The sequence below is a fragment of the Rhinolophus sinicus genome, chromosome X (assembly GCF_036562045.2).
Source record: "Rhinolophus sinicus isolate RSC01 chromosome X, ASM3656204v1, whole genome shotgun sequence".
Taxonomy (NCBI): Eukaryota; Metazoa; Chordata; class Mammalia; order Chiroptera; family Rhinolophidae; genus Rhinolophus; species Rhinolophus sinicus.
The window spans coordinates 95,986,086-96,010,200 of record NC_133768.1 but is presented as its reverse complement, the minus strand read 5'-3'; the positions used below and the strand labels follow the sequence as shown (position 1 = coordinate 96,010,200).

Here is a 24,115-nt window from a genome sequence, read left to right as displayed (position 1 = left end):
AAACAATCCAATTAAAAACTGGACAGAGGACCTAAATAGACATTTCTCCAAAGAGGATATACACATGGCCAATAGACATAAGAAAAGATGCTCAACATCACTAATCATCAGAGAAATGCAAATAAAAACTACAATCAGATTTCACCTCACATTTGTCAAAATGGCCATCATGAATAAATCAACAAACAAATGTTCATGAGGATGTGGAGAAAAGGGAATCATTGTCAAAGGTGGTGGGATTGTAAATTGGTGCAGCCACTATGGAAAACAGTATGGAGGTTCCTCAAAAAAATTAAAAATAGAACTACCTTGTGACCCCACAAGTCCAGTCCCCACAAATCCAAAACACTAATTCAAAAAAAAAAAAAGCATGCCTGTGTTCACTGCAGCACTATTTACAATAGCCAAGATATGAAAACAACTGAAATACCCATCAAGAGATGACTGGATAAAGAAATGGTGGTACATATACATGTATACAATGAGCTATTATTGTATGTCATATAAATAGAATGAAATCTAACCACTTGCGACAACATGAATGGACCCAGAGGGTATTATGCTAAGTAAAGTAAGTCAGACTGAGAAATACAAATACCATATGATTTCATGTATATTTGGAATCTAAAGAATAAAATGAACAAGCAAAACAGAAACATATTCATAAATACAGAGAACAAACTGATGTTTAATAGATAGGTGGGGGTTGTAGGGCTGGGTGAGAAAGGTGAAGGGATTAAGAAGTACATATTGGTATAGTTACAAAAGAGTTATGGGGCTGTAAAGTACAATATGGGGAATATGGTCAATAATATTGTGAAAACTATGTGTAATATCAGGTGGATAGACTTATTGGGGGGGAGCACTTCATAAATTATATAAATGTGTAACCACTACATTATACACCTGAAAGTAATATAAAATAATATTGAATGTCAGCTATAATTTAAAAAATAGTCATGGGATATATAGTGCAGTATAGAGAATATAGTTAATAATATTTTAGTTACTTTGTATAGTATCACATAGGTAATAGACTTATTGGGGTTATCACTCTGTGAGGCATATAAATATCTAATCACTATGTTGTTTTGTATACTTGAAACTAATAAAAAATAAGATAATTAGTAGACTTTATTGTTTACAACAGTTTTAGATATAAACAAAAACCAAGCAGATAGTACTGAGTTTCTATTTGCTCCTTCTCCACTGCACACGGTTTCCTATATTATGAACATTATTAGCATTCGTGTTGTACATTTGTTATAATTAATGAATCAGTATGGACACATTATTATTAACTAAACTCCATAGTTTACATTAAGATTTACTTTTTTGGCTTGCACACTTCTATGGGTTTTAACAAATGCATAATGTCTTGCATCCTCCATTAGAATATCATACAGAACTGTTTCACCACCTTAAAAATCCACGTGCTTCACCTATTCACCCTCCCGCCTCTACTGTCCCCCACCCAAATCCCTTGTAATCAATGATCTTTTTAGAGTATCCATAGTTTTGCCATTTCCAGAATGTTGACTGGCTTCTTTTACTTAGCAATAAACATTTATGATTCCTCCATCTCTCTTGGTGGCTTGATAGCTGATTTCTTTTTATTGCTAAGTAGTATTTCATTGTATAGATACCACTGTTTGCTTATCCTGTTGAAGGACATCTTGCTTGCTTCCAGTTTTGTGCAATTATTTTTAAAAAGCTGCTATAAACATTCATGTGTAGGTTTTTCTGTGAACATAAATTTTCAACTCAATTGGGTAAATATCTAGGAGCTCAATTGCTGGATCACATGGTAAGAGAATGTTTAGTTTTATAATAAGTTGCCAAACTATCTTCCAAAGTGTCTGTATTTTGCATTTCCACCAGCAGTGTTGCTCTGCATCCTTGTCAGAATTCGGTATTGTCAGTGTTATGAATTTTAGGCATTCTAATAACCTGTGTAGTTGTATCTCATTATTGTTTTAAATTGCAATTTCCTAATGATGGTATTGAACATATCATGCGTATTTGCCATCTACACCTATTCGGTAAGATGTCTCTTCAGATGTTTTGTCCATTTTTAATTGGGTTGTTTATTTTCTTATTGTTGAATTTTAAGAGTTCTTTGTATATGTTGGATACAAGTCCTTCCTTTATCACATACGTTTTACAAATATTTTCTCACAGTCTGTGGCTTATTTTTTTTTTGTTCTCCTAACAGATGCTTTTTCTCTTCATTCTCTGAACATTACAGATGTTTTTAAGTTTAATAAAGTTCAACTTATCAATTATTTATTTCAGGGATTATACTTTTGATGTTGAATCTAAAACCTTGTTGCTAAAACCTAGGGAACAGGGTCAATGGAATTGTAATAGATATGTATGATGTCCGGGGGCAATAGATTTGGGGAGGGGGGTTATCAATTTGTGAAGGGTGAAATGTCTATTACATTGTTTTGTACACCTGAAACTAATAAAAAAAAAACTTCTTCCATGTTTTCTTGTAGAAGTTCCATAATTTTGCATTTTACATTTAGATCTGCAATCTATTTTGAGTTAATTTTTATGAAAGTTTTTAGATCTGCATCTAGATTTATTTCTTTGCATATTTGTGTTAAGTTGTTTCAGAACCATCTGTTGAAAAGATTATCTTTCTCCACTGAAGTGCTTTTGTCCTTTGTGAGTCTGTTTTTGGTTCTGTATTCTGTTCCACTGATCTATTTGTTTATTATTTTACCAATACCATCTATCTTGATTACTGTAACTTTTTAGGAATTGCTGAAATCAGGTAGTACGAGTCCTCCAACTTTGTTATTTTTTAGTGTTGTGATGGCTATTCTGAGTCTTTTGCCCTTCCATATAAACTTCAGTATTTATATCCACAAAATAATTTGCAGGGATTTTGATTGGGATTCCATTGATTCTATAGATCATATTGGGAATAATTGGCTTCTTAATAATATTGAGTGTTTCTATCTATAAGCATGGGGTATCTCTCTATTTATTGTTAGAATTATACTTAAGCATTCCATTATTTTTGGTGCTAATATAAGTGGTATTGTGGGGTGTTGCTTTTGTTGTTGTTTTTTATCATGGTAATTCTGTTTAATTTTTTGAGGAACCCCCATACTGTTTTCTACAGTGGCTGCTATACCATTTACATTCCCACCAATAATGCACAAAGATTCCAATTTCTCTATCTTCTTACCAACACCTGTTATTTTCTGGTGTTTTTTTTTTTTTTTTTATTAAAGTTTATTGGGGTGACAATAGTCAACAAAACTACATAGGTTTCAAGTGTACAGTTCTATAATACATCATCTATATATTGCATTATGTGTTCACTACCCAGTTTTCAATTTGAAATACCAGTTAATCATTGTTGGCATATAGAAAAGCAACTGACTTTTGTATATTAACTTTGTATCCTGCAACCTTGTTATAATCCCTTATTAGTTCGAGGAAAAAATTTTTTTTATTGCTATTCCGATTGGGTGTTTTCTGGTACCTTGTCTTCTAAATCATTGATTCAGTCTTGCGCTTCATCTAATCTACTCTTGATTCCCTTTAATGTATTCTTCATTTCAGTTATTGTATTCTTTATTTCTAATTAATTCTTTTTTTATGTTTTTTATCTCCATTTTTATGTTTCTTATTTCTTTGATCAAGTTCTTCCTGAGATCATTCAGCATCCTTACAACCAGTGTTTGGACTCTGTCTAGTAGATTGTTTGTCTCCATTTTGTTTAGTTCTTTTTCTGGAGTTTTTTGTTTGTTTGTTTTGTTCTTTCATTTGGGACATGTTTGTTTGTCTCCTCATTTTGGCTATCTCCCTCTGTTTGTTTCTATGTATTAGGTAGAGCTACTACCTCTCCCAGTCTTAGAAGAGTGGCCTTATGTAATAGGTGTGCTGTGGGGCCTAGTGGCGCAGTCTCTTGGTCAGCTGAGCCACTTGCTCCAAGTGTGTCCCTTGTGTGGGTTGTGTGTGCCCTCCTGTTGTAGTTGAGCCTTGGTTCCCATTTGCATGTCAATGGGATGGACTGACCCCCAGGCTGATTTATTGTGACAATTGGGCGTGACTACAGTGTTGGAGCTGTTTTTCAGGGCCTGACCCTATGGGGCAGGATTCGCTTTAGTGGGGCTCTGTTGCCTACTGAGTTTGCCCTTTGGGTGTGTCCTTTGTGGAGGTGGTTGGGTGGTGCTCTGATGTGGTCTAAAGCTGGGCACCAGGTGTATTGGTTCTGGTGCCTCTTGGGAGATGCTCTGGGACAAGCCAGGTTCAGCTGCTGCCTATGCCCTGCCTGGAGCCACTTGTTATGAGCTACAAAGTGGTCTGCAGATGGTTGCCACTTGTGCTGGGCTTAGAGGTACCTGGGAGAGGTTAATCTGTGAACCAAGGCTTGCTGCCATTAGTGCCAGGCTTGGGGGGCCTCAGGAGGACGTACAGTGTTTGCTGAGGTTAGATGCGACTTATTTGGAGTTTGTGGACCTTTGAGAGATTTTAGGAGTTATAGAACAGTTCTATAACTAAGGATATACAGAAGAAGCCACATTAAGACTGGTAGAAGGAGCAGAGATGCAGAATGTGCTGGTCCCACACCCACATGTGGCAGTTAAAAATCAGGAGGGATAGCTCGGTTGTGGCGGTCACCCCTGAGGAGCGAGGGATCCCAGATCCATGCTAGGCTCCCCAGCTGAAGTTTCCAGTGCAAGGGAGAGATGTCCCCACAACTTCTGGTTGTGAAAACCATTGGAGATTGTGGCTGAGTGAGACAGAGGGCTGCTGGAGTCCCAGGCGCTCCTTTCAAAGGGCCAGCTCATGGACTTACTCGCTGACAGATTCACTCACTTTGAGCTCCAGTGCTGCGGCACAGCTCAAAAGGGGCCAGGGACCTACAAGGAGAAACTAAGTCGTCCGGCTTCAGGGTGGAGGCTGGAGGGGCAGCTTTCTCCCAGACAAGTGCTGGGGAAAGGAACTATGGCTTGTGCCAGCACTTCTGTTCACCTAGACTTCAGGCGATTCTGAAAGATGGTTGTTCTGTAGTTTCGTTGCAATTTTGATGTGGTCATGAGAGCAGGCCAGCATAGTGTTTACCTACCCTGCCATCTTAACCAGAACTCTCTTTGATCCTCTATTGTTAGGTGCATACACATTAAGTATTATGTATTCTTGGAAAATTGACCCTATTGTCATGACATAATTGTATTATATAACCCATTTTATCCCTGCTAACTTTCCATCTTCCAAAGTATGGTAAGTCTGAAATTAATTTGGCTACTCCATTTTCTTCTTAGTGTCAGCATGTTATGTCTCCGTTATCCGTATCTTTATATTTAAGATGTGTTTTCCATAGACAGTCTATATAGTTGTGTCTCGTTTTAATATTTATTCTGATAGTCTCTATTTTTTACTTTGCATATTTAAACCATTCAGATTTAAAGTGATTAGTAATGTAATTGCATTAACATCCACCATGTTTATAACTGCTTTATATTAATTGCACTTGTTATTTGTTATGGTTGTTTTTAATCTTCCTCTTTTTTTCTGCCTTCTCTGGTTTTAACTGAACACTTTGTATGATTCTGTGATTTCTCCTCTCTTAGCTAATCTTAGTTAATCTGTCAATTATACTTCTTTTTGAAACTTTTTAGTGTTTCCCCTAATGTTTGCAAGACACAGTTTTTAACTATTCTAAGTTCACTTCCAACACTATATTGCTTCACCGGTTGCTGTCATTCATTTTATTTATCTATATTCGATAATCACCAAATGCACTGTTGCTATTATTACTTTGAACAGTTATTTATTTGATCAATTTTTTAAAAAATAAAGGATTTTATTTTACCTTTATTCATTCTTTGCCTGATGCTCTTCCTTTCTTGATATAGATCCGATTTTCTGCCCCATGTAGTTTTCCTGAAAAACTGCTTTTAACAGTTTTTGTAATCAAAAACCTTCTTCCATTATTTTTATTTCTTCGTCCCTTTTCAATGGTAATTTTTCTGGAAACAGAACATAAATATTTCACTTGTCTCTCTTCTTGCTTGCATTGTTTCTGACAAGATATTCAATGTAATTCTTTTTTTAATTAAAATTTATTGGGGTGACAATTGTTAGTAAAATTACATAGGTTTCAAGTGTACAATTCTGTATTACATCATCTATACATCACATCGTGTGTTCACCACCCAGAGTCAGTTCTCCAATGTCATTCTTATCCTTGTTTCTTTATAGATTATATATTTTTTCTTCCTCTGGCTTCTTAGATTTTCTTTCTGTCTTTGGTTTTCTGAAGTTTGAATATGTTATGCCTGGGAGGAGGTGTTTTGGTGTTCAACATGCTTGTTATTCTCTGAGCTTCCTGGACCTGTGGCTTTGTGTCTATCATGAATTTTGTGAAAATTTTGGCCATTTTTACCTCAAATATTTATTCTGCTCCATTCTCTCTTTCTGGAATTACAATTACATACATTTTATACCTTATGAATTTGTCTCACAGTTCTTGGATATTCTTTTCTGTATTTTTTTGTTTATTCTTTCTTTGTCTCCACATTGTGGTTTGGGAAATTTCTGTTGATATTTCTTTAATCTCACTGATTCTTTCATTGCTTTTTTTCAGTATACTGATCAGCTCATGAAAAGCATACTTCATTTCTGTTTGTGTTTTTGATTTCTAGCATTGACTTTTGATATTTCTGAGAGTTTCCAGCTCTGTATTTATATTACCCGTCTATTCTTGACTTATTCCCTTGTTGTTGACTTATTACCTTAGAAACCTTAACATACTAATAATAGTTATTTTAAATTCCCTGCCTGATATCTCTAAAATCTGTGCCATATCTAAGTATGGTTCTGATAATTGCGTTGTCTTTCTTCACACTTCTTCTTGCCTTTTAGAATGGCCTGTAATTATTAAAATTATTGATATTATTGGGTAATATTGGGTAATAGGAAGTGAAGTCATTAGACTTGTGGTGTGAAGTTTTATGTTAATCTGTCTAGGAGCTGGGCTATTTAATGTTCACTGTGGCTATAGGTGCAAGAGGCTTTAGTTTCCTCTGGTGTCTTTGTTTTATTTTTTTCTCACCTGTTATTTTGGGTTTCCCTAAGAGCTCTTCTTAAATAGGGTTTGTATCTTTTTGGTAATAAGGTATGGGGCGGGGGTGGGGAGTGGAAGTCGTGTATAATCTTATGAATGATCTTAGTCTTTTAGTGGGCCTAATCTTTGGGTTGTGACCTTCATAAATTTTTTCTCAGCATTTTTTCTCCCTTTAGGTGGGACAGGAAGGCTAGAGGGGGCTGGAATTTCCTAATTGCCCTTCTCCCTGGTATTAGGCTTTGGTCAAGTTGTGTTCCTTGGACAGGCATTTGTTATAGGAACACTCCTGGTTTATTTCTAAATTATTACTTTTCCCCTCCCCCTGTCTGAAAAACAAGGAGACTTTTCTTAGATCTTTACAATGAGAATTTTGTTTTTTGGAGGTAAATCCCATGGAAGTGTGGGGTGGGGAACCCATTGAACTGGGGGCCTAGGAGTTTTTAACTCTCAAGCTAGTCTGTATTCAGCTTCAAATATCAACTTGTAGAAATTACCATTTAAGCGTTCATACTAGTTTATGGCTCTAGCTGCTTCTGCTCCAGGTAAGCTGATCTCAGCCATGATTCTCTGTAATTTGTCTGTTCCCAGATTTTGGAGTGGCAGTTTGCCCTGTGATCTCAATCCCCTGATGGGTCTAAGAAGAATCACTGGTTTTCAATTTGTTAAGCTATTGTCTTGTTATTGAGAATGATGACATCCAAGCTCTTTATATGTTGGAGCTGAGACCAGAAACTCCCAACATCTAGTTTTCAAGACTCAAGCATGTTGTGGAATTAGTAAGGGTGCAATTGGTGTTACATTGCCCTACATTCAAATTCCAGCCCTAGTATTTAACTAGAGGTATTTCCTTGTGTGATTCACTTCCCCTGTCTGAGCCTCAGTTTCCTCCCCAGTCAAATAAAAATAATTCCAAACACACATGGTTATGTTAAAATTAAATGAGAGGACATATGTGAGCAAATTTATCACAGATCCTGGCATATACATTGCAGGTACCTTATGAATTCAGTTTTCTTTTTCCATTAAGGTACCTGCGCTTGAAAATAAGAACTATTTCGAGCCCCACCCACTATGTGGCATTTATCCTAGGAATTTAAAATGTTCTTCTTATAAAGTATTTGCCATTCTTACAATGCTCGAAAAACTGACTTGAAAAAAGTAACCTGCTTCTGTAAGGACTACCTTATTCTTGAGGGCTTGATGGGAGCTCAATGGTTCATTTACTCCTCCCTTCCAACTACAAGTATGCTCTCCTTTTTAAAAATATCCAGCCTTCTACTGAAAAGGCCATGAAAACACATTTGTTTTTGTATAGGTCTGAATACAGAAACATCAGCAACAAATACTGTGTTTCCGCAAAAATAAGACCCAGCCAGACCATCAGCTCTAATGCGTCTTTTGAAGCAAAAACTAATATACGACCAGGTATTCTATTCTATTCTATTCTATTCTATTCTATTCTATTCTATTCTATTCTATTCTATTCTATTCTACCCGGTCTTATTATAGTAAAATAAGACTGGGTTTTGTATTAATTTTTGCTCCAAAAGACACATTAGAGGTGATTGTCTGGCTAGGTCTTATTTTTTGGGAAACACAGTAGTAAAGACTGTCATATTGCTACAGTGACCGGCTCTATGTCCTACTAGGTGGGGTGGGGTAGGTGGGGCTAGTAGAAGTCACTGAACCTTTAAAGAGAGGAAATAGCCTGATTGCACACCTCACATATCAAACCACATCTGGAGAATTGTGTCTCTTTTTGAGTACCATAATTTAAGGAGGATATTGACAACACAAGAATGTGTCCAAATAGTGGTGACCGGGATGGTGTTGGGGGTATCTACAAATCTAGAAACCTTGCTATATAGGGATGTGTACTTATTCAATTTATTAGATCTATTTGTCTGTATAATTTATCTTTTTATTATAAAACAAAAATTAGTTTCTGTTTCTCATTTGTTTGTCTTGTTCTTTTGTTGCTTTTGGGGTGGGGGGTGCGAGATGAGGGTGAGGGGAATCGAATATATGGTGATGGAAGGAGAACTGACTCTGGGTGATGAACACACAATGGGATTTATAGATGATGTAATACAGAATTGTACACCTGAAATCTATGTAATTTTACTAACAATTGTCACCCCAATAAATTTAATAAAATTAAAAAAAAAATTAGTATATTTTCGGTTCAGTGCCAATTTTTCTGATTTTACATTGTTCCAATTTTTCCTGGATATAACTCTTGACTTGTTTCCAGGAAAAAAACGGAGGGAAACCTCCCCTACCTTTAAGGGTACATTATTATCTGACCCCGCCCCACCCCCCAAAAAAAGAAACAAAAAGACGAACTTAACTTCCTTGCAGTAATTCTAGCCCTTGGTTTCATTTCATGAAACTTCAACTTGCCAACCTCAAGCCGAGCATCACTTTTCACGTAGTGTTCGGTCCTATAAGTCCCCAAGGAGCCTTCGCTTGAGCAGTTATGGTTTGGTCTATTGTCCTGTGCTATAGAAGTAAGGGGGTTGGACAAAACCCAAAGATGTGCTAAGTGGATTCTGAGCTGTGAAAGTTGGAACAGGGAGCACATGTAAGCTTGAGGTTAGATATGAACCCCTAGCCCTTCCCCCCTGCAATATGCGTTGTTGTTATTCTTTCTGCAGAAAAATTCATGATCTTTTGTCATTTTCTTTTTCTATTGATTCAACAGTGCTAGTAACAGAAACTTAAGAAAAAGGTTATGGCAGTACAGTCTTTGGGATTTCACTGTCATATATCTTGTACATTAGAGAATAAATGCACTGTGCTAGAGATGAAACTTGCCTTTTAGAGAATTCACATTTTAGGGTAGCTTAGATGATTGAGATCTACAGTGTAGCATCACAACAGCAGTCTTCTTTCTCTTACCTCATGCTGCACCAAGGCAAAGGTGAAAGAAGACTCTGCTTTGTTGGTTTTTCGGCTGCAATTTCTTCTAATACATTTCCATTCATGGAGGAGAAGCCAATGGGAAAATAATGAGCTTCAAGATGAACTTAACTTTCCTACAAAGATGTTTGAAATTATGTGTGTTGGCTATAGGGCCGAGGGCAGCTAGAGTGGAACTATTGCTGGGAGACACTAATCTGAGTTGACTACTTATTTTGCAGTTGTGTGACCCTGGAAAGTGCCTAAATTCTGCTGAACCTCAATTTATAGGGGGGATTTGCAATACCAAATTCAAAAGGTTGTTGCAAAAAGTAGATATAATATACTTGGAAATGCTTTGTAAACGCTAAACCATATAGCTTGTGAGTACTTTGAAGGCAAGGATGTTGTTATCATTTATCTCCATCTACCCAGCACTTACATATACCTAGTACCTAGCACTGAGCCTAAGGATATATAAGAAATGATTGCTAGCTGAAATTAAAATGAATGAGTAGTTTTAAATCTCCAAATTTCTGATGATTTTAAAGACTTCATAGACTGGTCCTTTATATTGTGCTAGATGTTCTCTTGGCTTCATTAAACCTTTCAAGAATTGCGTAGCATACGGGGTTAGCAAGAGATTGCTATAAGATACATAAACTTTCCAGGAATACTTATTGTCCTAAATAAAACGAACAAATGAACATGTAACAATTGATGAAAATGAAGATTATCTTTTTCAAGTGGGCTTGGAATCCCAGTAGAATTTCACTGGCATCTGCTCAACATTGCCAGGCATGTCATAAACCCAAGGGAAGAATCTAGCAAGCATGTTCTACCTTGTGAGGGATCTGGGACAGATGGTAGTGGCACAACCTAGAGTTCATTTCTGCCACAGATGAGTGAGATACTGGACTGAGTGGTCCCAAGGAGCTGTTGGAATACCATCCCTCAAGTAGTCTGGAAGTGGTAATAATTGGATTTTTCTAGGCTCATGAATTGGCATCATTTGGAGTACATCTGTCATGGACCTTTGCACTTTTGAAGGAAATGAAAGATAGTACTAAGTTAATTTTAAATGTCTCAGGAAACTTGGTTATTTTTGTTTGTTTTTAAACTGTCTTATTTCTTGAAAAACCTGTTGTTGTAGTTGTTTTCTCTTCCCTCATATAAATGTAGACTTCTGGTTATTTGGAATAATTTGTATCTAGAGTGCTTCAGTTTGGAGAAAATGAGATGGTGACATTACTACTTTCTCTCTCAAACCAATGACACTAATTGGACCTAGGCCAAGGGGTAGGGGCGGCAGATGTAATCCTGAATTCGTAGTCTCTATAGAGTAGATAAGGCTTCCAAGGCATTTGGAAGCCGAACTTACCAAGGAAGTTACTAGCAATTATCATTCCAGATGTTCAGCTTGCAAATATCAGAGGTGTTATTTTCAATATCAAATGTATGGATAAATGCATGGATTGTTTTTTTTTCCACCCAGATACCCATTTAGGGGATAAATTCCATTTCCAGTTCTGGCAATCTGTCAGATAACTCCCTTTAAAGTTATCTAGAGAAAAAAATCTACCAAAAAATGATTAAATTTGTGATAGTTTTTATTCTTGGCTAGGAACTTGCCTTTCCTCCAGGGCTGAACAGGCTTAAATTGTTATGTGAGTTTATATAGTATATGGTTTGTTGTCAAGTATTTATCTCTGTCCAAAAATGAAATGTCTTATAATACAATTTATCTTTAACTGAATAAATCAATGAGAGAGAGAAAAAATAACTTCTCATTTAGCCTATTTTTAATCAGTATTTTCATGAGAGGCCGAAATGTTAACTGAATCCTGGCTTTTGTCATTTGAAATATAATTTGTGTGTTTAAGAATTTATGTGCATATCAGTGTTTGGACTTCATGCTCAGAAAGAAAAATTGATTTATAGGAGCAAGAAACTGCAGGAGTAGAGGCAAAGCCAGAAATGAATATGATTCAATTGTTTAAGGCAAATGGGACCTTAATCACCACAGCAATAGAGAAATCTCAAATTCAATTACATCCTGGATTTTCATGCTTTAATTTTGGGCATTTCTCGATCTCTTATTTTACAGAGGCCTTTGAAATTGTCGTTCGCCATGCCAAGAACTACACCAATGCCATGTTCAAAAACAACTATCCGAGCCTGACCCCACAAGCTTTTGAGTTTGTGAGTGAATTTTTCACTGATGTGTCTCTCTACATCCTGGGTTCTGATATCAACGTGGATGACATGGTCAATGAACTATTTGATAGCCTGTTTCCAGTCATTTATACCCAGCTAATGAACCCGGGCCTGCCTGAGTCAGCCTTAGACATCAATGAGTGCCTCCGAGGTGCAAGGCGTGACCTGAAAGTATTTGGAAATTTCCCCAAGCTTATTATGACCCAGGTTTCCAAGTCACTGCAAGTTACTAGGATCTTCCTCCAGGCCCTGAATCTCGGAATCGAAGTGATCAACACAACTGATCACCTGAAGTTCAGTAAGGACTGTGGCCGAATGCTCACCAGGATGTGGTACTGCTCTTACTGCCAAGGACTGATGATGGTTAAGCCTTGTGGTGGCTACTGCAATGTGGTCATGCAAGGCTGTATGGCAGGTGTGGTGGAGATTGACAAGTACTGGAGAGAATACATTCTGTCTCTTGAAGAACTGGTGAATGGCATGTACAGAATCTACGACATGGAGAATGTACTGCTTGGTCTCTTTTTGACGATCCATGATTCCATCCAATATGTCCAGAAGAATGGAGGAAAGCTGACCACCACCGTGAGTACTTGTCTACAGTTTTCATAGGAACTCGGTCCTATTGGGATGGGGCAGCCTGGCCAGTAGCAAGTGCTCATGGAGAGAAGTGAGAAAAAGATCAGAGGGTGGGAAGGGATGATAGAAGGACTGAATGACCTCACAGAGTTAGGTGCACATTAAGACCACAGGTTATGGAGTCATAATGCCTGGCTTTGAATTTAAGCTCCACCCACTTGCTTGCTGTGGGGCCTTGGGTGAATCATTTTATCTTCATGAGCCTCATATTTCTGATTTATAAAATGGATATAAAAATAATCTCTTCTTCATAGGGAATAACATATGTTAAAGAACTTAACGTGTGCCTGGCACATGGTAAGACTTCAGTAAATATTAACTACTGTTACCATTCTTGTTAGTTATCATAATCCTCATGACAACCCTGTGAAATAGGAGCTATTATTTCCACCTTATAAATGAGGATACTGAAGCTCAGTGAAACTGTAACTTGCCCAAGGGCACCCAGCTATAGTCAGTGGAAGATCCACAGTTCAGAAATTGATCAGATCTCCCTTTAATCAGTATATCACCAATTTTTCTGATTTTGATTTCGCTCTAATACTCTTAATCATATATATCACATTCCTATTTTAAGTAGTGACTTCAAATGCAGGAGACCCAGCTAGAACCCGCTAATTAAACCTACACAAGATCATAAGCAAGGCAAAATATACATGTTTTCCGACAGTTGTTTTTTACAGCTTTGATTATACGAGTCAGCCTGATGGGATTTGTGATGTGGGTGGAACAGTTCTGTAAGTAAGGCAGCATTTTGCTTGGTTTCAGTCCAACATTGTTAGTTATTATACCTGCAAAGCTTGAGTGCATATATTCAGAACCATAGGAGGCACCCACTTTTCAATGTAGAGCAGAACACACAGCCAACACTTGCCAGCCAGAGCCCACTAGGTGGTGATGACTGATTCCTGAATGCTGCCAGCTTTGTAAAAGGAGGTGGCACAATCATCTAATCCACTATCATTGTTGGGCTCCTACTACATTTCAGGTGCTCTGCTGGCCAGTTTGCATAACATTATTTCACAGTAATCCACGAGATAGGCCCTAATATTTTCCCCATTTTACACAGGAGGAAGTGAAGCTTAGAGACATTGAATACCTTCCTCGAGATCTCAAAGCTAGCTAAGTGGAGGTGGGAGAAACTGAGATTTATACCCAGGCGTGGTAGGCTTGGTTGACTCATGCTCTTAGCTTCTAAACAGTGCAACTGCTGTGTACTCTGAACCATTGTTTACCCAGAATATGGATGGCAGATCGGGCCATTTAGCCTTGTCTTCGAATTCTGGAAGTACAAAATGATAGGGGTAATTGGTTTCTTTGGTGAATTAAACTAGGAAGGACAGAAATGATGCAACCCACAGCATGGCTACTTATGGAGCTGCTCTAATTGCCCCATTCACAATTTTAGCCATTTAAAACACATTTGCTGAGAAAATATTTTATAGCAAAATGAACAGAAATGTCCCTTCTAACGATAGTGTTCTTCGATGGTTAATTATTCCCTTGACTGCTTTATAATTCAAGGCCTTATGCAAAAGTAAATCTCACAGAACTAGAAAAAATGAAAAGTCAGTGCATTCATATGTTCATTAACCTTATATTGATTGAGGGCTCACTATATGTCAGACACAGAACAAGGGTGACAGGGGTGTGGAAATGTCTTCAATAACAGGAAAAATAGGGAGACAACATTGAAGACAGGGTATGGTAGGAGTGTTTAAAGGTTGCCTCTGATGGTCACTTGACAGCAGCATAATTGATCTTGAAAATCTGTATTCTTCTGTAGTGCTTTTAAACACAACAAATAGGGTAGGGAGCTGATACGGGATTAAGTACAAGGTTTTGATTGGGCTCTAAACATAAAGGTTTATTTAGTAAATTTTATTAAGCATCTGCTTTGTGCATGGCACTTTGCCAGGTACTGGGTCTTCAAAATTACCCAAGACATAGTTCTTAAGTCTTGAAAGGGTCAGTCTAGTTGCAGCTGAATACATTTCACCATAGTGAACATTTCACTGTAATATGAATGTTTGAAGGGCCATGAGAGATTAGCTAGTCCAATCCGATTGGTTTACAAATGAAGAAATAAAGCACAGGGAGGCTTGCCCGAAGTTACATGATTAATGGAAAAGCCAGAAGTAGAATCCAAGTTCTTCTGCTGCTATAATCTAGCTAGCGCTCTTTCCACCATACCCGTCTGTCTCCCATTAGACCCTCCCAGATTTTCACTCTAAAAGCTCCATTAGGATTTTGCAAAGACATCGTGAACTTAAATTGGAGAGCTATTTCAGGTGCCAAACCTGCTATATTTTAGGTGCACACTTTCTTGAGTGTGGGCATGTGGATGTGCGGACACATAGAGGGAGTACATTTCATGTCATTATCATTCAGGAAGAAAAGCCTTGGCTGTCAAGAGGTGCTCAGTGATGCAGTCCCTTTCTGTTTTGGCCATTAAGGACCTGATTGCTCCCAGCTCCCAGCTGGTTATGAGAGCGTGAAGTCTGCCTTCCCCCGGGAATGCGTGAACTAGAACAGAAAGCATATGTAAACTCTGCCTTGTTACTGTTTTATGATCACCAGCTCTAAGTAATATATACCAAACGGTGAAGGTGAGAGAGTCATTGACCAGGTATGACCTGGCCCATACTGTGTATGGGCCAGAAAGAGACTGGACCATTTGCATGGGGGGAGAGGGGAAGTGAGGGCTGAGTAGACTGCAAAACTCTATTCATGTTAACAAACCCACAGGATGCCCCAAAGCAAATGTCGATTCAAAACTGAAGCATTAATGAGATTTTGCTGTAACTCCCTCGCTTTTCTGTTGTGATAAATGTAAAACGCTACCAGTCAGTCCTACTTGAGGTTGTGGTGAGAGATATTTTTTGAAAATATGCTCTTCCTGAGCTCTGTTGAGATAGCATTTTTAGTTAGCTATAAGCTGTGCCATGAGGTCTGCCATACAGGGATTTTGCCCAGTTGTTTTGGTGGCTACCATGTACTCCAGAACATTTTGGCCTTCTAAGTGAATGACCTGTTAATGCTTTAGTTTTCCCTGAGCTAGTTTTCAGTTCTTTTTTGTTTTTGTTTTTTTTCTCTTTTTTTATTTTATTTTTTATTTATTTATTTTATTAAATTTATTGGGGTGACAATTGTTAGTAAAATTACATAGATTTCAGGTGTACAATTCTGTATTACATCATCTATAAATCCCATTGTGTGTTCATCACCCAGAGTCAGTTCTCCTTCCATCACCATATATTCGATTCTTCAGACTACCAAATGAAGGTATGTAAGTGAATGTTGGGGTGTTGTCACTGGCAACACTCCTGGAGGTGGTAAGCATCCAGTCCCCAAACTTCGCTTACCATCACAATCACCTGGGGAACTTGTTAAATAGATTCCTGGAGTCCACTCCTGAGGATTTTGATACCAAAAGTCTGTGGAGAAACCGGGGAGTTTGTCATTTAAAAAGTTCCCCAGTTGATTCTGATATTCTTGTGGGAGCAAATCCAGTCACATTGTTTGGAAGATAAGGTAAAGCCCAGAGGTTAGAAGTGAATGACAGTTAATGGCAAAGCTCGGATTCCTCATCTATAAAATGGGGTTGCTTTATGGGATTAAATGAAATGATAGGTTCAAAATACCTGGCCAGAGTTTGAGGCACATGGCAGGTTCTCACTAAGCTCTGGTCCAGTACTCTATTCCATTTTTCTGAGTTCCAAGTTGACAATGAGATTTTCTTAAACTTATTTTTAAGTGCCAAGATGTTTAATGTTATTTTAGTCCAAAGAAATGAATAAAAATAATGTATGAAAATGTATGTGTGTGTACGTGTGCATACGTGTGTGTGTGTGTGTGTGAGAGAGAGAGAGAGAGAGAGAGAGAGAGAGAGAGAGAGAGAGAGAGAGAGAGAGAGAGAATAGGGAGAACAAGGGAAGGAGAGAGAAAATTTGTACAGGAAAGCCCAAGAAAATATTAATGATGGGACTGAAAATAGATGCATCTTGATTCTCCATCTACATTTGTGAACTAGGTTAAATATCTTGGCCCCAAGTAAGTATCAAGTAGGTCTTTAATAGTATTTGGGTGAGAATATCTCTGCTAAATTTACCAGTACATTATTGAATTCTATACTTTATACTTGAAGCAAATATAAATATGTTGTTTTCAAGACATATATTTTCAACATTGTTGTTACACTCCACCCAAATTGTTGAATGCTACAACCTTCTTTTTAAAATGATTTTTTTTCTGAAATAATTTTGATTGTCATTACCTGTGTATGGATTATACACATAACCATTGTACATTTCACATTATAATTCATTTCCTGATTAAATGAGTAATAATCAGCATGTTGGATGTTTACTGCTCTCCCAGAACGTTTCCCAAAACTTTCTATGATGATTTCATTTATTTTCTTTACCCCCCCAAAGTAGTTGCTCACATATCCTCACGTGGCTGTTAGCACTTTTATTTTTCCATTTCTACTCATGTACTTTCTTTATTGATTCATCTCAGAATTTCTCAGCGTTAGTGCTTCCTCTCCCACAATTTCATTACCTCAGCTTGTTACATGCTCCATTCAATGTTGCGCAAAATTGCAACCTTTTCTAACACCACTCTGTCTCCCTTTCTTTCCTCATTGTGATCTTTATTTTAGCACTCTCTGAAATAAGATTAATTTCAGGAAACGTGTATTGAGCATCTAATTGTGGAAACACTCTGATAGACATGGGGGTTGCAGGCAGTGGCTGGAAAGATGACCATGACTCGGTTGCTGCTCTCAGGGGTCACTTGGCTAGCAGGTAGCAGAGCTAAGATTCAAAGCCGGATGTGTCTGACTCCGAAGCTCATGCTTTTAACCATTACTCTATATTGCTCTCTCAAATAGTTCTTCTCTCCCTTCATCAGAATCTTCATTCCCCAAACATGGACTAAGTAGGTTTTGATGATCTTGTTTAATATCCTGTATTACTCTCTACTGTTTTTCCAGCTGCACAATCAGTTTTTTAATTCATTCTCCCTCCTTGGAGACGTTTGCTATAGTATTTCCCAATGAAGTACTGAAAGGTATGAGATCTTTAGTCTTCATAACACTTAAAGGCACAGAATAATTTCTAGGGGAAGAAGGAATGTTTGTGTAGGTGATGGAAGACCCAGTGACACAGTGAAATGATGTTACCTAGAATCGGTATGAGTAATACTACTGGTGAGGAATAGGCTATCTTCCAGTTGCAATGTTTGGAATCTGTCCGTTGAACCAATAGATAGATTTTAGTGCATTTGTCTTTGATTCTGGACCTTAACAGTACATCCAGGTCTCCATTATGGCATTTCCTTAGTAGTAATGTTGCCTACTGAGATACTCTGGTATCCAAGTACATCCATTTCCTGTGCTAGAATTTCTGAAGATATCTTTGGTAAAGTCAGTATTTATTTATGTGTGCTAGGAAGCTCTGGGGAAGATTCTCTGTTGATCCTCAATAATAATTGACTCTATCAAATTCTTGTATTTTGCTGTCTGTGTGACTGTAACTCATCAGAATTTCTAAGATTAGCCTTACCTTCCTCTCTGCTTTTGAAGGCTGAGGTTATTTCTCAGGTGTCAGAATGTCGGTGTTTTCCTCCTCATGCTATCAATTTGGACTTTCATTTTTTAGTCTCAGATGGAGATACCTTGTCTGAATTCATACAAGCTGTTTTCAGTACCAAGTGATTTCAAAGTGATAAAAACAAGTAAATAACTCACTACTACCTAATTAGTGTCTGAAAGTTAGCATCTAGAACTGTGGTAAGCAACTTTATTTGTATGAGGTCCATATCTGGAAAGGCAAAAATGTTTATAGGCTGCTATCCTTTTTTCATTCACAATAAAAATAGCTTCCCATTAGGGAGAATGTGTAGTTTTTAAACATAGATTACCTATTTATTGAAGAGAAGAATACAAATGAAAAAAATTGACACCTCTTTTAGGCACTAAATGTTAACTTCAGTGCAATTTTCAAGCACTGGTCACACAAGGGAAGCTTTAATGCTTCATCCTGAAATTATATACATTATGAGTCATATTAGGAAATTAGGTGGGCTCTTCACGAATCTAGAATTACTTGCCTTTGCCCTTGCAAGAAATGGCAGTGTGACTACCAGTTGTTTTATGTTTTGAATCGTTAGAAAGAAGTGTTTTCTCCTTTCTGTGGTGTGTGGATTGATACGGCCGGAACATGTCTTCAAGAACTGTGAAAGGTCTCTGATTTTTACCCTAATTGCAAGCTAACAAGTTAGCTGAACACAGTTTCATGGATGCTGGATCAAGACATGAGATGACTGGCTCAGAGATGAAGGATAGTTTATTTCTCACAGCAATAGCAGTAGCCAGAGTATCAGCATTGATGCCAGATCCACGAGCTCCAGTTCCCGTGGGGTAAGGCAGAGAGGGCCAGATGACGCCTGCACACTCAGTGAGTTGCATTACTGAAGAGGAGCCTTGAGCTTAGGGAACTCAGATCTTTTATAATGGGTTGTAAACCTGCTTGCTGTTTTCTCTGGAGATGCTACCTCTGTTTTCTAAGGCTGTTCACTATATAAAGATACTTGAAGAAGATAGTCTGGGGGGAAAGTGCCTCTTTTTATAAGACATGCAGAAACATGAGACCCATGGAAAATTGTCTTGCAACACATGATCCCCCAACCTTGGATGGCTGCAAGAACCTCTCAAGTTCACAATGCTTTTAGAGGATCACGCAAGGAAGTTTGAAGTTAGTGCAGACACTTAGCTCAGCCCGGACTACTTGGCCAAAAGGCAGGGCTACGTGCCACATGTTGGAGGGTAGCCGAAGGCACATCCAAAGACAGAACAATAGCAGTTCTCTCAGTTATTCAGGGAATACTTGAAAAAGAAAGTATGAAAGGGGCACCTGACTGTTGCCTCTGGTTAGGAGCAAACTCTGTTCCTTTGGGACTCCTTCTACTACTCTATTGCTCTCCCTTTTGGTCTCGAAGCTATCATTTCCTTTCTTGCTTATTCAGGGTCTGGGGTCAGGGGTTTGTATTGCTAAGTGACTTGGCTGAGTGAGGTTTTCTCTTCCATTGCACTTCCATTGCATTTGCATTGCAAAACCTGAAATGCCACAGAATACATGGAGTCATGTACACAGTGTGACTCCTCTGTGATTCTTTTTTCCCCACTTGGACTAAGGTTACTCTTGGCAACTGTAGTATGACATCATTCACTCACAATAGCACCACAGGCAACCTTGGCTCACTAACCTCTTACACCTATGCATCTTGCTATCTTACTCAGGTCTCTGGCAGAAAATGCTTTCTACTTGGACTGTTTTTTTAAAAGGCAATCCCCCCACCCCCACATGAAAGGTTGAAAACATATCTTGAACAGCACAGAAGCATTTTTAAATGAAGTTGTACTGTAGTATACTAATTTCCTCAAGAGAGGGGGTAGTTATAACATTTGCTGTAATAAAGAGTTTCACAAAACACCAAGATGATGTAATTTGGGGCAGATTTCTTTCAGTGTGTTCCAACCTTTATAAGATGAAATACAAACTTCAAAACTTCATTATTATGTACCAGCAGCCAAAAATTTCTGAGTGCTAGTGCTGGGTACTATACTAGGTCTCACAGTTTACCATTCCTTTCCATGTTGGGGCGGGGGGGGGGCGCATTAATAGGGAAAGACAAATAACCTTTGTTTTGGTTAAAGTACAGACTTGTTAATTTCCTTTAAAAATGTTCCTTTGGGGTTTGAGGTTCAGAATGCATCAGACTTCACAAAAGCAATGCTGGAATGGCCATGAGGGATGTTATCGAGGTGATGAAAATGTTCTAAAAACTGGTTTGTGGTGATGGTTACACACCTTGGTAAATTTAGTAGAAATCAATAAATTGTATATTTGAAATGGATGAATTGTACAAATCCAAAAATATACCTCTATAACATTGTAAAAAAGATTTCATAAAATAAAAAACTGGAATTGATACGTATATAAAGCATTTCAAATACAACATATAAACATATTATATTCATCACCCAGAGTCAGTTCTTCCATCACCATATATTCGATCCCCCTTACCCTCACCTCCCCCCCCACCCCCCTTACTGGGTGATGAACATACAATGGGATTTATAGATGATGTAATGCAGAATTGTACACCTGAAATCTATGTAATTTTACTAACAATTGTCACCCCAATAAATTTAATTTAAAAAACAAACAAACATATTATAAAACAGCTGGTAAAATAATACATGTATAAATATTAACCATATCATTCAAATGAATTACTATATAAAGTAAAACAAAAATCAATAAAAGCAATGCTGGACTCTAGAAGACAAAAAAAAATGTCCTTTTGGGACGTACATAACCCATAAAGACTGCTTTCATGTTTCCTACTGGGGCTGGGGGTTGCAGAAGGGTTGCTGCTGCCTTATTACCTAGTTCAAATCTTTTCTGAAGACTATTCAGAAAGTGAATTAAGTTTTTCTTTTTACATTCCACTCAGAATGCCTGAAACAGATAAAGTAGGAAACGGAGTCATTATATTTGGGCGCTGTCTATTATCATTTACTGACTGAGAGTCTATCTAAGGCTTTCTGCTTTTTGCAGATAATTAATTTTGTTCCCAAATGTAGGAAAGAGTGATTTTAATCAGTATGTTTGTACTTTCAGTCACAAATAGAGCCCATCAAAGATATGCAGTACAAATAAACCTCATAAAATATGCAGCCTGAGCACTGCTTGAAGTTAATGTGCTATCCTATTTTCCAAAGAAAAAAAATTGTAGGTATGATTTTTAAAAGTCGATCTTGGTATTCTTATAGAGTTAATAGATGAACCCCTCTTTTTCTAACTCAAGCTTATGCTATAAATTATTTTTATCGTTAAATTTCATGAAGTAGAACTCAGCAAGTGTTTGATTTGACATGGAAATCAACTTGTCGACCTATACATATTTCTGAGTTCTGGGTGTGGGTTTCTCTTTATGCTTCTAGAAAATTACAGATGGTCAGATTTAAGTTCAAGACTCAGGTTCATGGGATGAAACCTAAGAGTATTTGTGAAGGAATTCCTCTCAGCTCTTTTGAAAGACATTTGTCCTTTTTCCCTAGCCACCCAGCCCCACTTCTGACCAACCCCTTCGAAGCCTGTGCCTTCTCCCTCTCTTTCAAAATTGTACTTTACTCAGTGTCTTATTCATTCAGGCCCCATACTTGGTTTAAAATGATGATGTTTGATCATGGTTCAGTCATCACAGGAGGCCCATTTCTGCTTCTAGTTCTCTAATGTGTTCCCTCTTCTGGGAAACAGACACAGTTCACTTAGCAAATTATGTATTGCCAGAAAACCCTTCAAAAGAGTTATCAAAGATGGAGATCTCAGTCACTGTGACTCAGTTGTAGGGGGAAATGCTTAAGTATAAGTAGGACCTTTTGGTGCTTCTGAAATCACCTGCTGTGGAAGTTTCGTAGTGGAAATAACATCAGTCCAGGGATCAGAATATTGATAATAGGGTCTTTGCCGTGTGCTACCATGGGGTAGAGGTTTTAGAAAAGTAACTTAATCTGTGCAATGAAGAAGGTAATGATAAGGAGAGTGATTATTTATTAAGCACTTGCTATGGGCCACACCCAGTTCTAAGCTCTTTACATGGCTTAGCTCATTTAATATTTAAGATAATCCTGATAAGGAGGGGATTACCATTAGTACCATTTTTCAGGTTAAAGAACTGAGGCCACAGGGACTTGGAAGTGGGTGCCAGCTTACAAGGAGGCTTCAGCTGCTCTCTACTGCAGGAGCTCCTGAGGGTCACCTATTGCTCAGGGTCAAGCCCAGTCTTAGAATGTGTGGGTGGAGACTGGCTCCCTCTGCAGATAGGTGTAAGTTGAAGTTGATTTAGCTGATGGGGATGAAGCAGAATGGAAGCCAGGACCTTGCTAAGGGTCTTTCATTCCTGCCTATTCTTTCAGTTACTATTCATCCTGTTTCCTACCTGTGGCCTTGAAAATTACATGTAAACTTCCAATGGGCTTAGCTTTTTTCTCTGCTTTTCCTCATATTTGTACAAATGCCGATTAAATTTTTAAAAATCTGCTTGGAACTCAGGCTTCCCTCAGGATCAGGACCTATTTCATTTACCTTTTCTAAAAAAGTCCACTTTTGATGAGCTCAGGTTTAAAAGATACTTTAAAAGATTTATGGCACCTCCATTTTCCCCCTTTCAGATCACAAATCCAAAGAATGGTGAACTATCAAACTCTGTGACTTTCTTATTATGCATCAAACCCTGTAAAGAGCTCTTTCCAAACAGGGAAGGAGTGCTGTGGTTACTGAGTTTCTGATTTACACAAATATCCCATTCCCCTTAAAAGTTTCTTAATGTAGGGGCCGGCCCGGTGGCTCAGGTGGTTGGAGCTCCGTGCTCCTGACTCCGGGGGCTGCCGGTTCGATTCCCACGTGGGCTGGGGGGCTCTCAGCCACAGGGTTGCCAGTTCGGTTCCTCGAGTCCCGCAAGGGATGGTGGGCTCCGCCCCCTGCAACTGAAATTGAACACGGCACCTTGAGCTGAGTTGCTGCTGGGCTCCCGGATGGCTCAGTTGGTTGGAGCGTGTCCTCTCGGCCACAGGGTTGCCGGTTCGACTCCCACGGGGGTTGGTGGGCTGTGCCCCCTGCAACTAGAAAACGGCAGCTGGACCTGGAGCTGAGCTGCGCCCTCTACAGCTAGGATTGAAGGGATGACAACTTGAGGCTGAATGACACCCTCCACGGCTGGGATTGGGGGGACAACAACTTGACCCTGAAAAAAGAAGTCCTGGAGGTGCACATCGTTCCCCAATGAAGTCCTGTTCCCCTTCCCCAATAAGATCTTTAAAAAAAAATTTATTAATGTAAAATTAATGGGTATATTGACTGTAGCAACCTTCTAGCACATTTTTATGAAATATGATGAACATTTTAAATCACCTTTGAACAGTCTCTTCACAAGTTTTCTAGACATAAAGTACTCTAGACAAAAGAGCAGGAAATTAAATTAGTGTCCTTACTCTGATTAAAAATAAAGCAATAATTGCGATAAATTGGCATAATCTAACTTGACAGATAGAAGCTGTAGAGTACATGTTATATTTCCTTTCAGTATGAAAAGGATGTTAACAAGCCCCATATCACAGAGGGTGAAAGAATACACACTGGTGGAAACATTTCCCTCACACATCTGTGTTTATCATGTTTTAAAGTCTGTTCCCTC

General features: G+C 38.2%; 1 protein-coding gene across 1 annotated transcript in view; it reads left to right on the top strand.

The window, feature by feature from the left end:
* GPC3 (glypican 3) overlaps positions 1 to 24,115 on the top strand; it is a 472,819-nt gene that overhangs the window by 245,123 nt on the left and 203,581 nt on the right. The window contains exon 3 of the mRNA XM_019717458.2: positions 12,102 to 12,796. Coding sequence (XP_019573017.1) covers positions 12,102 to 12,796 — 695 coding nt within the window. The remainder of the gene's footprint in view (positions 1 to 12,101; positions 12,797 to 24,115) is intronic.